We start from the raw sequence: 12,212 nt of genomic DNA, 5'->3' as shown, positions 1-12,212 counted from the left end.
TGTTACTTTGTGACGACTTTGTCTCATGGTTTCCTATTTCACCTGGGGGTAGCAATTCCGTTCTGAAAAGTCATCTCAATAAGCCCAGTGGGGGAGGTGAGGGTGCGCCCTCCGGCCAGCAGGTGGCGGCATCCCGTTCGGCACATCCCGGCGCAGAGGTTTGGCCCCGCCGCCACGCCGTAGGCCCGTGGCCTCATCAGTGCGCCGGACCGGCAGCAACGTGCGGCGGCCGGAGAGATGTCGCTGCTGCGGTCACTGCGCCTCTGTCTGGTCGCGCGGACCGGGGGCTGTCCGGTGAGGGGTCTTGGCCCCCCGCAAGGAAAGCAGGTCTCCCGGGTACCCTACCTCCGACCCCCTTTCAGACTGCACCCCACCCTTTCCCCCACCTCCTGGCCTCTTCGAGGTCCAGCTTCCGCCGCTGCCTTCCCCCATCCCGGGCCCCAGTCCCTCCCCAGGTCACCTCCTTGCGGACGTGCTTTCGGCCCCCGCAACGCCTCGCCGAGTTGTGCTTCTCACCCCTTTTTCTTGCTCCTCCAGGCAGGGCCCCTTCCGCTTCAGTCGCCGCAGCCATGGCTCACCTTTCACGCGGGGCACTGGCTGTCCTCGGCCTCCAGCAAGGATCTCCTCATGAAGTTGCGGCGGAAAACGGGCTATTCCTTTGTGAACTGCAAGAAAGCCCTGGAGGCTTGCGGCGGGGATCTCAGACAGGTGTGCGGGGGGCGGGCAGGGGACCGGGAGGGGCCTGGGGCGGAGGTCCGTCTGGCCGGGCGGTCGCGCTGAGGAGCGTGGAAGTCAGACTTCTGCCCAGCGACTCCTAACGCCGACCTCTAGGTAGGATTCTGACTTAAGTGACAGCCTCAGCCGTTGACTCCGTCCTATTGGGAAGCAATTGATTCAGGATCCCAGGCTTAACAAACCTTACATCTTGCAAAACGGCAGTGCTGCTTCCTGCTGCTGAGAGCTGAAAGGGCTTGTGTGAGCTTTGGAGTCAGACGGACCGGGATTAAAATCCTCAACGCTACCCCTGTGACCCTGGACATCTCACTTAATCTTTCAGAGTTGCATTGTTCTTGTATATATACACAGTGAAAATACTACTATCCGCCCCGTAGGGTCGTGGTGAGGATTAGGTTTATCCAAAGCACCAGGCACAATGCTGGGTGTTTGGCATGTAGCCATAGGCTGCCATAGATTACTCCAGTTTCTCTTATGGGACTGAAGGGAAGCAGGAGGAGTCAGGGGACCTGAACCTAGTTTAGATCCCCGTTCAGTTCTAAATTCTGTGACTTTGTCATCTGCCCTTTTCCTTTTCAATTTGTAGGCAGAGAGCTGGCTTCATGAGCAGGCCCAGAAGGAGGGCTGGGGCAAAGCTGCCAAGCTCCATGGAAGGAAGACTAAAGAAGGTCTGATCGGGCTGCTGCAGGAAGGAAACTCGACTGTGTTAGTTGAGGTGAGATGTCCAGAATTCCAAATACCAGGAACAGCTGCCCCTTCAGTGTACGGCTTTGTGGTAGACTGTTGGCATTCTGAAAGAATAGGTGTTTGAGAGCCGCAAAGGGTAGTTGAATTGAATCCATGAGACCACAGTTACTAGCTGTATATTCATTAAAGTATAGAAATTCACAGGTGTGTTGATGAGAAAAGACCTAGCAGTCTAGAATATTATTCCTAAATGTCAGTCCGGTGTAGCCTTATACCTTGTCACTGATTGTTTCCTGGAACAGTTTGATTTTAAAGCTAGAAATTATATTAATTAGTTGATGGATAGAGAGTAGCTGTTTTAGAATTTGGGGGCCACAATTAATGAAGAATCAGATTTGGATTAGAGTGGGATTAGAGTTTAGAGTGAGAGAAGGAGATAAATAAGCTGCTAACAAAACTGTTTTGTAGTTGGGGAGGCTGGAGAATCAGTTGATTAAGGCACACATCCACGGCGAGTGAGTCTTTTGGGGACATTGGGGACCATCTTCTGAATGTGCAAGTCATTGCTAACTAAGGGATGTGGTGGGAATCACTTTTGGCCTTAGCTAGGAGAGGAAATGCAGATTTAAAGTTCTGGGGTCATTTATTTCTGCTTTGTTGAGTCTGCAGCTTGTTCTGTCAATACCTTGTTTACTCCCCAACCTTAAGGCACTTGTGGAAACTATCAGTAAACAGCTTATACAGCAACATCAATTTGTTCCTACAGGTAAACTGTGAGACAGATTTTGTTGCAAGAAATCTAAAATTTCAACAGTTGGTCCAGCAAGTAGCCCTTGGAACCATGTTGCATTGTCAGAGCCTAAAGGATCAACTTTCCACTTACAGTAAAGTGAGTTTTGGGGTCTCCAATGTGTTGTCTCCAACATGCTGGATTTGTCCCACTCCACCTCCCCTCTTTAGAGCTTCGTTGTTTACTTTTTCAGACAGTCTCATGTCTCCCTTCTTGTCTCTGCTTAAATGTTATCTCTTTGGAGAGGTGTACCCTTCTCCTGTGGTCTGTCCACTTATTTCATTAACATTTTTTTGTTATAGTGCTTATGTTTTACATTTTTATTTACACGTATGTGTCTGTCTTTCCCAGTAGAACACAAGCTTCGTGAGGCAGGGGAGTTGTCTTCTCACCACTATGTCTCTGGTGAAAGAGAAGTGGGCCCAGCACTTAGTGGAGGCTCAGTAAATCTGTGTTGAATGAATGAATGAGTGCCAGTGGGATGGAGTCAGTCAAATCAGGTGCAGATTTGTATTCAGAAATCTGACCTGAGGAAAGGATTCTTAAATAAAGATATTGGAGTTCTGGCCTGTGTGGCTCAATGGGTTGGACATCATCCCATGCACCAAGACGTTGGTTACAGGCTCAATTCCTGGTCAGGGCACATGCCTGAGTTTCTCCGCTTGATTCCTGGTAGGGGACGTGCAAGAGGCAGCAGATTGACGTTCCACTCTCACAGCAATGTTTCTGTAAATACTTTCTCTTTTCCTTTCCCTTCCGCTCTGTATAAAACAAAACAAAACAAACAAACAAAAGATATTGGAGAAGGCATAATTTAGAAGAATAAGGTTATTTTTGTTCATAGAATAGAAGGATCAAGGAAGGAATGATATATTTGCCTTTGATTCAAGCTTATGTAAAGCCTTTGATTCAAGGCAAAAATAAACCGACTGGTTGCACAATTTTTAAAACATTTAGTACTACCATTTTTCTCTTCCTATTTGTCCTTTTCTTGAGATCTCATGGTAAATGCTGATTGTTACTGGCATTAAATAGTCACGTTATACAGAAAATTGCATTGAGATTATTTTTTAGAATTGTATTGAGTAGATGATTCACTTGAACTATAAATTCTAATCTTGACTTTGCCATTGATTCTATTTGTAACCCTGAGCCATTCATTTACTTTACTGTATTTCTGTTTCATTATCTGCAATAAGAGACTTTAGTTCCTTTAGCTTTATTTCCTTTTTTCCACTTTTGGTCTTTAATTTTTAAAACTTTTATTTTGAAAAAAATTCAAGCTTACAGGAAAGTTGCCAGTATTCTATGTAAACTATGGTGGGTTTTTATCCAAAGTTACCATTTGTTAACATTTTGCCTCATTTGCTTTATCAGTTTGTATATATCTATTGTTACCAACGCGATTTTTAGTTACCATGTCTGTTCAGTTTCCTTTCTTTATCTTTCATTACATTTACTTTTTCTTTTTAAATACATTTTTATTGATTTCAGAGAGAAAGGGAGAGGGGGAGAGAGAGAGATAGACACACCAATCATGAGAGAGAATCATTGATCGGCTGCCTCCTGCATGCCCCACACTGGGGATTGAGCCCCAACCCAGGCATGTGCTCTGACCGAGAATTGAACTGTGACCTACTGGTTCATGGGTCAACGCTTAACCACTGAGCCACACCAGCCAGACTACATTGACATTTTTGAAGAGTACAGGACAGTTTTGTAGAATGTCCTTTAATTTGGGTTTGATGTTTCTTCTTATTTAGACTCACAATATGGATTTTTAAAAATATATATATTTTATTGATTTTTTACAGAGAGGAAGGGAGAGGGATAGAGAGTTAGAAACATCTATGAGAGAGAAGCATCGATCAGCCGCCTCCTGCACACCCCCCACTGGGGATGTGCCCGCAACCAAGGTATATGCCTTTGACCCGAATCGAACCTGGGACCTTCAGTCGGCATGCCGACGCTCTATCCAGTGAGCCAAACCAGCTAGGGCCAATATGGATTTTTGTAGACATAGTAAATAAATCATCCTGTATTTTTCTCAGAACATCATATCAGGAGGTACATAATAACTGTTGGTCCCATTACTGATGCTAATTTTGATCTCTCGGTTAACCCTTGGAGTGCCAACCAATATTCTAGGAACTACGCTAAAATTGCCAAGGCATTTTTGCTGATTCTATAGCAGTTTAGGAAAAAAATTATGAATCGCAAGTAAATGAAGTTACATATTCAATATCTTCCACAAAATCGCCATCTTCACAGCAAGAATTGACATATTTAGCAATATCATCGTCACTAATAAAAGCAGACTTAGAACTGGACGCTGAAGGAGGAGCGCGATTGCGCTCCCGGCACTCTAGGGGTTAAGATAGTTTCTGATAGATTTCTCCACTGTGAAGTTACCATGTTCCTCTTTGTAATTAACAACTTATCTGTGTGGGAGGTTCCTTGAGACTGTATAAACATCCAGCTTCCAAAAAACTTTAGCCAGGAGATCATGGTTCGATTCCTGATTGGGGCACATGCCCGGATTGCAGGCTCGATCTCCAGTGTGGGGCATGCAGGAGGTAGCCAGTCAATGATTCCTTGTCATCATTGATGTTTCTGTCTCCCTTCCCTTCTCCCTCCCTCTCTGAAATAAATAAAAGTATATTTAAAACAACAACACACACACAAAAACTTTTGCCTAATAGTTTTAGCATCCATTAATGATTCTTGGCAGATCAGTTATTACTATGATAGTTGCATAAGGGTAATTTTTTTTAACTTATAATTTGTTTTATATATATTAATTTTGTTGACATTCTACTGTAAGAAACTTATCCCTTTGTTTATTGCAACATTGATTCATGGATTCTTACTTTATACAGCAAGCTACAATTCATTGTATAATTATTTATTTATACGTTTATTTTTGGTGGATTCCATGCCTGCTAACACATTTCAGATCTCTGAGTGGTTCTGCAGTAAGGAAATCTGTTTAATCCAGCATTCCCCAAGCATCTTTGATCATAGCAATTATTACATCCAATCAAATATGAAAATCTGTAATTAGAAAAATATTGTCCTGCTGTTATGGTTCCATCCCTTTGCTAGAAATTTGCTTAGTGTTATTTACCTCTCAAAAAAAAAGGCAAAAGAAAATGTTCCTGCTTTGGTTAGACTTCAGAAAAGTTTGAATAGCATTATAAATATGCTTGGAGGTTAAAATGTTTGAAAGGTTAAAAATATTCTCAAAAGAATTTGGGTGTCTCAGCATTTGATAGCAGAGTGGGGAATTCGAAATTTAAATCAAGAGGGTTTTTAAAGCATTATTTCTTTTGATGTTCAAATTATTCCTGGATTTGGCCAGTGCAAGGCAAACCTGTGCAGGCTGGCTCCATTGTCCTTTGATATATCCTCATTATTTTATGAATGTTTCTTTACTTTTTTGGCATACAAGATATTCTGGACTTACGTCATGCTTTCCTTGCTCCAAACATGGAATTGTTTACTTCTCTAAGGAATCCTGATCCCTTTTAGTGGGGGAATGGTTTTGAGAAACCAAGATCTAGGTATATTTATTTATTTATTTTTTAAAATATATTTTATTGATTTTTTAGAGAGAAGAAGGGAGAGGTATAGAGAGTTAGAAACATTGATGAGAGAGAAACATCAATCAGCTGCCTTCTGCACACTCCCACTGGGTATGTGCCCGCAACCAAGGTACATGCCCTTGACCGGAATCGAACCTGGGACCCTTGAGTCCATAGGCCGATGCTCTATCCACTGAGCCAAACCGGTTAGGGCAAGGTATATTTGTTTATTTATTTTTATTTTATTTTATTTTATTTTTTAATATATTTTATTGATTTTTCACAGAGAGGAAGGGAGAGGGATAGAGAGCCAGAAACATCGATGAGAGAGGAACATCAATCAGCTGCCTCCCGCACACCCCCTACTGGGGATGTGCCCGCAACCCAGGTACATGCCCTTGACCGGAATCGAACCTGGGACCCTTGAGTCCGCAGGCTGACGCTCTAGCCACTGAGCCAAACCGGTTAGGGCAAGGTATATTTATTTTTACTGAGATGTCATTGCTTCTCCGTTCTTTTAGCAGACAGGGTGTGTGTGTGTGTGTGTGTGTGTGTGTGTGTGTGTGTGTGTAGATTAGAATTTATACTTCAATTCTAGTCCTGCACCACAGGGTTCTTCCTTTTCTTCCCCCATTCTGTCTTTTTATCTTCCCTTTCTCATAGTGAGTACATTGGCTCCTAGCAACTTTGATATGTTTACTTATTTACTCGATGTTACAATACACACCAAATTGTTCCAGAGTTACTATACCTGACCACTGCAAACAACAAACTTGCTAAGGAGTTCAAGATTTCTTTGAAGTTCTTTTTGTCTTTACATTGAAGTTATGTGGTCAAAGAACTGTATTGAAAGTTACTTGGATTATTCACACACACACATACACACACACACACACACACACACACACACACACACACACACCGTGAGGTTATGTTGTTCATTTGAAATACAGTTAGTCTTATGTTTCCTTTTAATGAATTTTCATTTTCACTCCAAAACCTTGTTAATTTAATTTTTGAATGGGTAACACATTAACAAGGTTCTGAAAGTTAAAATTATGATACACACACCTTACTGCCTCTTGTCTCCTTTCTACCCCATTTCCTATCCACTCCTATAGATAAGCAGATTTATTGGTTTATGGTTATCCTTTATGTCTTTTCACAAAAATAAGCATATTTATACAAATACCTCTTACACACCCTGGCTGGTTTGTCTCAGTGGATAGAATGTTGGCCTGCAGACTAAAGGGTCCTGGGTTCGATTCTGGTCAAGGGCACATGCCCAGGTTGCAGGCTCAATCCCCAGTAGGGGGCATGCAGGAGGCAGCCAATCGATGATTCTTTCATCACTGATGTTTCTCTCTCTCCCTCTCCCTCTCTGAAATCAATATATATATATATATATATATATATATATATATATAAAATTTAAAAAACAACAAAAAATACCTTTTATACAACTGGTGGTATAATTTGTATATGCTTTTTAAATTTATTTTTTTCATTTAATATAGCTAGAAATACTGCATAGCAGCTCATGGAGCTCTCCTTTTTTTCCTTTTTTCAGTTGCATAGTATACCATTGTATGGCTGAGCTGTGGTTTATTCAACCGGTCTTCTCTTAGGTTTAGGCATTAGGCTGTTTCCAGTATTTTATTATTAGACATAATTGCTCACTGAATATGTACACTCATATTATTGGAAGTGTATTGCCAGGGTAAATTCCTAGAAATAGGATTGTAGTTTTGTGAGCTATTGTCCAGTTCTCCTCCTTTGAATTTGTACTATTATGCATTCAAACAATCTGCAAACCTTCTTTTTTGTTGTTGTTGTTAAACCTCACCCAAGGATATTTTTCCATTGATTTTTTTAGAGAGAGTGAAAGGTAGGAGGAGAGACAGAGAGAAACATGATGTGAGAGACACATCGATTAGTTGCTTCCTGCATGCACCCCTACTGGTGCCAGAGATCGAGCCTGCAACTGAGGTCCGTACCCTTGACCTGATGGAGCCTCGACTCTTCAGTCCACGGGCTGATGCTCTATCCACTGAGCTGAACTGGCTAGGACTCACAAACCTTTTAAGCTTTAAAATGTTATGATTGCCGAAACCGGTTTGGCTCAGTGGATAGAGCGTCGGCCTGCGGACTGAAAGGTCCCAGGTTCGATTCCGGTCGAGGGCATGTACATGGGTTGCGGGCACATCCCTAGTAGGAGATGTGCAGGAGGCAGCTGATCGATGTTTCTCTCTCATCGATGTTTCTAACTCTCTATCTCTCTCCCTTCCTCTCTGTAAAAAAAATCAATAAAATATATTTAAAAAAAAAATAAAAATAAAATGTTATGATTGATATGAAAATATTATTCCTGATATCTAGGAAACTACATTTTAAGAAGTTAGGCCAGCTTGGCCGGTGTGGCTAAGTTGGTTGAGCTTTGTCCCATGCACCAAAAAGTTTCCAGCTAGATCCCTGGTAGGGGGTGTACAGGAGGCAGCCAGTTGATGTTCTACTCTCACATTGATGTTTCTCTTTCTCTGTAACAAAATATCTTTTTTTAAAAAGAAAAAGGGCCAGAAGATAGGAGTGGGATGGAATTGGGGTCGTGGAGTGATAGAATAAAATATTTATAAAAATGGAACTGTTGTCAATTTTTAACATCCTTGGCTTAATGAAAATATCAGCTATATTTAGTTGTCATATCATTTTCTGAGAAATAAGCTATATTTGCCTCGTTTTTGATAATTTGAGTAGCACAAAACTGATTTATGTTTGTTTTGTATGTGTGTGTGCACTTAGGGCTTCTTGAACTCCTCTGAGCTCTCTGAACTTCCCTTTGGGCCTGAGAGGAAAGGCTCTCTCAAGGATCAGCTGGCCTTAGCAATTGGTGAGTATTTGTAAGGATCTGGAAACTAGAAATGAAGAACTGGATCTCTTGGTATCTTTGGTATGCCTTCAGATCTAGATGAAGAATTACAAGCTCATGTGCCTAAAAGGATCAGATAATATGAATGTGCTCAGTGGATTGTGTTAGACATTAGGGAGCAGTAGGACTGAAAAGCTCACACTCTGCTGAAGAGAACCAGTACCATGCGCTAGCCAGTTGTTAACCTGGGGGAAATGGGGCTCTAGGGTCATCAGAATTTAAAGCTTCTTTCAAAGAATTTAGATTTGAACACAAAAATCTCAGTTTTTATCTGTTTGCAATTAATAAAATGATTTTACCACTTGGATGCATCACTGTGCTGACCAAACAAAGCATGTCTTTAGGCAGAGATGGCCTTGTGACATCTGTTGACTACTCTGGGGAAATAATACATCAGAGGTCATTTCACCTTCTTTATAAAGGGACCCAGGAAAATTTAGGGCCATCATTTTTAGGAATTTGGTGTCTCCTTTAAAAACATTGGATCCTGAACTTGTGAAGGTACAGTCTCTCAGAGCCCACGGCTATAGGAACCGGGTCTGGATCATTGTGGTGGGACTAGTGGGGATTTTACCTTCTCCCTAGGTGACCTTGATGGAGGAGGGAGGTAAGGCTGGGGTTTGAGCTTGCTGGGAATTTATTGCTCATCTTACATTTCCAGTCAAGGCATCAGTTTCTATCAGGTCTTCCTGAAGTATGTATAATGTTTCAGTGAGTCATAGATGAGAAACCAGGCAGACAGCTGTATTTGGAGCTAATTAAGAAATTCTGGAAGAACTAGGTTTTTCAGCCGCTTGTTAATGTCTGGGAATTAACTATTGGGTAGATATTTTGAGCTGTGTAAGATTCTTTCTGGTTTCTGGATACTCCCTTTTGTGACTTTTATATATAACTTATGGCTAATTCAGGGATATTTATCCAGACCCCTTTGTTTATTCTTTTACCCTTACCAACCTTTTGGCTTATTTGGACTTCTCTTAGACGGTAAAGCATCCTAAGAAAAAGGGAAAAACAAATCCATTTTTGGTTCTCATAAGGGCCTCTTAAAATGTGATTTAAAAAAAATTTTGTTTTGATGAGAGGAAGTTGAAACTATGAGATGACACAGGGTTTTGGATTTTCTGGGGCTTTTAGTTGTGGACTTTTCCCTGATACAATGGATAATCAGGAGTTGTCTGTGTCAGTTATGGTGGCATTTGGGAGGGATGGTAATTTGGTGGGAAAAAACAATTGCTTTGGAGTCAGATCTAAGTTTTAATTCCAGTCTGCCATGTATTAGCCATGTGACCTTGGCTGGTAGGTTACTTAAGCTGCATAAGCCTATGTTTAAAACAGTAGCCAGCATTTGAGTGTTCACTATATAATAAGTGCTTTTATATGTATTGTTTATTTCTCCCAATAATCCTGATTTCAGGTTAAGTGGTATCTCCATTTTATACATGAAGCAACTAAGGCTTGATAAATTAGTAAATGGAGTCATATCATTAAGTTACTTTCCTAAGGTCATATAGCTGGTAAGAGGCAGAACTGAGACCTGAGTCCAGGATCTGTGTGACACCATAGCTTATTTAATTAAAAAAAAAAAAGTGTTTTATTGATTTTTTTACAGAGAGGAAGGGAGAAGGATAGAGAGAGTCAGAAACATCGATGATAGAGAAACATCGATCAGCTGCCTCCTGCAGCTGGTAGGTTATGTGCCTGCAACCAAGGTACATGCCCTTGACCGGAATTGAACCTGGGACCCTTGAGTCCGAAGGCCGATGCTCTCCACTGAGCCAAACCGGTTAGGGCCATAGCTTATTTTTTAAGTTTTTATTTTTATTTGTAAATACTGGAGGATATTTTTTTCATTGAATTTTAGAGAGAGTGGGAGGGAGGAAAGGGAGGGGGGAGAAGAAAGAGAAACATAGATATGAAAGAGACACATCGAATGGTTGCCTCACGCATGCACCCCAACTGGGGCTGGGGGTCAAACCTGCAACCCAGGTGTGTCTCCTTGACCCGAATCAAACCCGAGATCCTTCAGTGTGCGGGCCAGTGCTCTAACCATTGAGCACACTGGCCAGGGCATAGCCTATGCTTTTAAATTTAGCCTTCCTGGCACATAGTTGGCGCTCCATAAAGGTGCTCTCTGTTTTCTCTGCCTCCTCCCTGTACACACCTTTTCCTCTTTAAACTGAAAATGATAGCTCCATCTTACAGCATATCCACAGTATAAATGCCAAAGACTGTCTCCCAAATTTGGCCACCTCTTTGTGTATTTGGTACTACGACAGGCATCATATTCTGGAAGCGTGTTTTTTGTTTTTGCTTTTTTATAGGGAAACTGGGAGAAAACATGACTCTTAAACGCGCTGCATGGGTGAAGGTGCCAAATGGGTTCTATGTTGGCTCTTATGTCCATGGAACAATGCACAGTCCCTCACTCCACAACCTGGTGCTGGGGAAGTACGGGGCCCTGGTCATCTGCGAGATATCTGAGTGGAAAGCAAACCTTGAAGAACTTGGCCGCCGCCTTGGGCAGCATGTGGTAGGCATGGCCCCTCTCTCTGTTGGCTCCCTGGACGATGAGCCTGGGGGAGAGACAGAAACCAAGATGCTGTCCCAGCCGTACTTGCTGGATCCCTCTATCACATTGGGACAGTATGTGCAGCCCCAGGGAGTGTCTGTGGTAGACTTTGTGCGGTTTGAATGTGGCGAAGAGGGAGAGGCAGCAGAGGCTGAATAGGTTCCAGAGACTTTAGGCCAGGAGGAAACATTTGTTCTTAGTTCTGGGCTTTATTACAAAAAGCAGTTATTTTCTAAGCCTCTTCAAACCCAGGATTTGTTTTTCATTTGTGTTTGTAATGAAATTATACATCATGAGTAAAGTTATTAAATAAAATTGTTATATAATAAAGAGAGTAGAATCTTTTCCTTGTTTGCGTAATGCTGGGTTCAGCTTTTGTGTGTCTTAGAAAACAACAAGTGGGCCTTATTGACAGTCTCTGGGAAAATAGGCATCCACGTGCTCCCTTCGTAGGTTTATTATGGTGTCCCTAAAACTTCTCACTCATCCTATCTTACTTCTTCTGTGACATGGAAGTCTCTTTGATGCTTTGCACCATGCTTCCATCCTGGAACTTCCCAGTGACATTACTCCTGCCACATGGGTTCTTTTGGAATTGTTGACTCAAACCTAGAGTTGTCTGGAAAATGTGGTTCATTTGTTGATCTCTGTAGTGTGCTTTGAAGGCTCTCTGGTGGTATTCACACTGGTTCTGGCCTCATTACTGAAATTAATAACACATGACCCTAGTTTTCTGTTGGATAATGGGGTTTTCCTGGACAGCTGTACGGCAGATTTTGGCATTCTTGTGCCAAAAACAGAAATCACAGTGGTCCAGTGATCTAGAGAGCTCACCCAGCAGTGCCTCTGTACTGCCCTCATCCTGAGACATTTCTCCCAGCAATACATCAGGTAATCACTAGAATGGGAAAAACCATAATA

General features: G+C 42.0%; 1 protein-coding gene across 3 annotated transcripts; it reads left to right on the top strand.

Annotated features, from left to right (window-relative positions):
* Positions 1–200: 200 nt before the first annotated feature.
* Positions 201–11,621, top strand: TSFM (Ts translation elongation factor, mitochondrial). Of its 3 annotated transcripts, none has more exons than XM_070409851.1 (6): positions 201–294; positions 538–708; positions 1,322–1,450; positions 2,189–2,311; positions 8,596–8,683; positions 11,044–11,621. In XM_070409851.1, exons 1-6 carry the CDS (start codon positions 238–240, stop codon positions 11,448–11,450), a joined length of 975 nt encoding a protein of 324 aa, XP_070265952.1. In that variant the 5' UTR covers positions 201–237; the 3' UTR covers positions 11,451–11,621. The 3 variants fall into 3 exon arrangements, with proteins under 3 accessions (XP_070265952.1, XP_070265951.1, XP_070265950.1); XM_070409850.1 differs by having other exon boundaries at positions 201–327; XM_070409849.1 differs by having other exon boundaries at positions 201–336.
* The last annotated feature ends 591 nt before the right edge of the window (positions 11,622–12,212 follow it).

The sequence above is a fragment of the Myotis yumanensis genome, unplaced genomic scaffold (genome assembly GCF_028538775.1).
Source record: "Myotis yumanensis isolate MYYU_CA2020_CCGP unplaced genomic scaffold, mMyoYum1.0.hap1 SCAF_3, whole genome shotgun sequence".
Classification (NCBI taxonomy): Eukaryota; Metazoa; Chordata; class Mammalia; order Chiroptera; family Vespertilionidae; genus Myotis; species Myotis yumanensis.
Note: the sequence above shows the minus strand (reverse complement) of the source record. Positions and strands in the feature narration are given on the sequence as shown.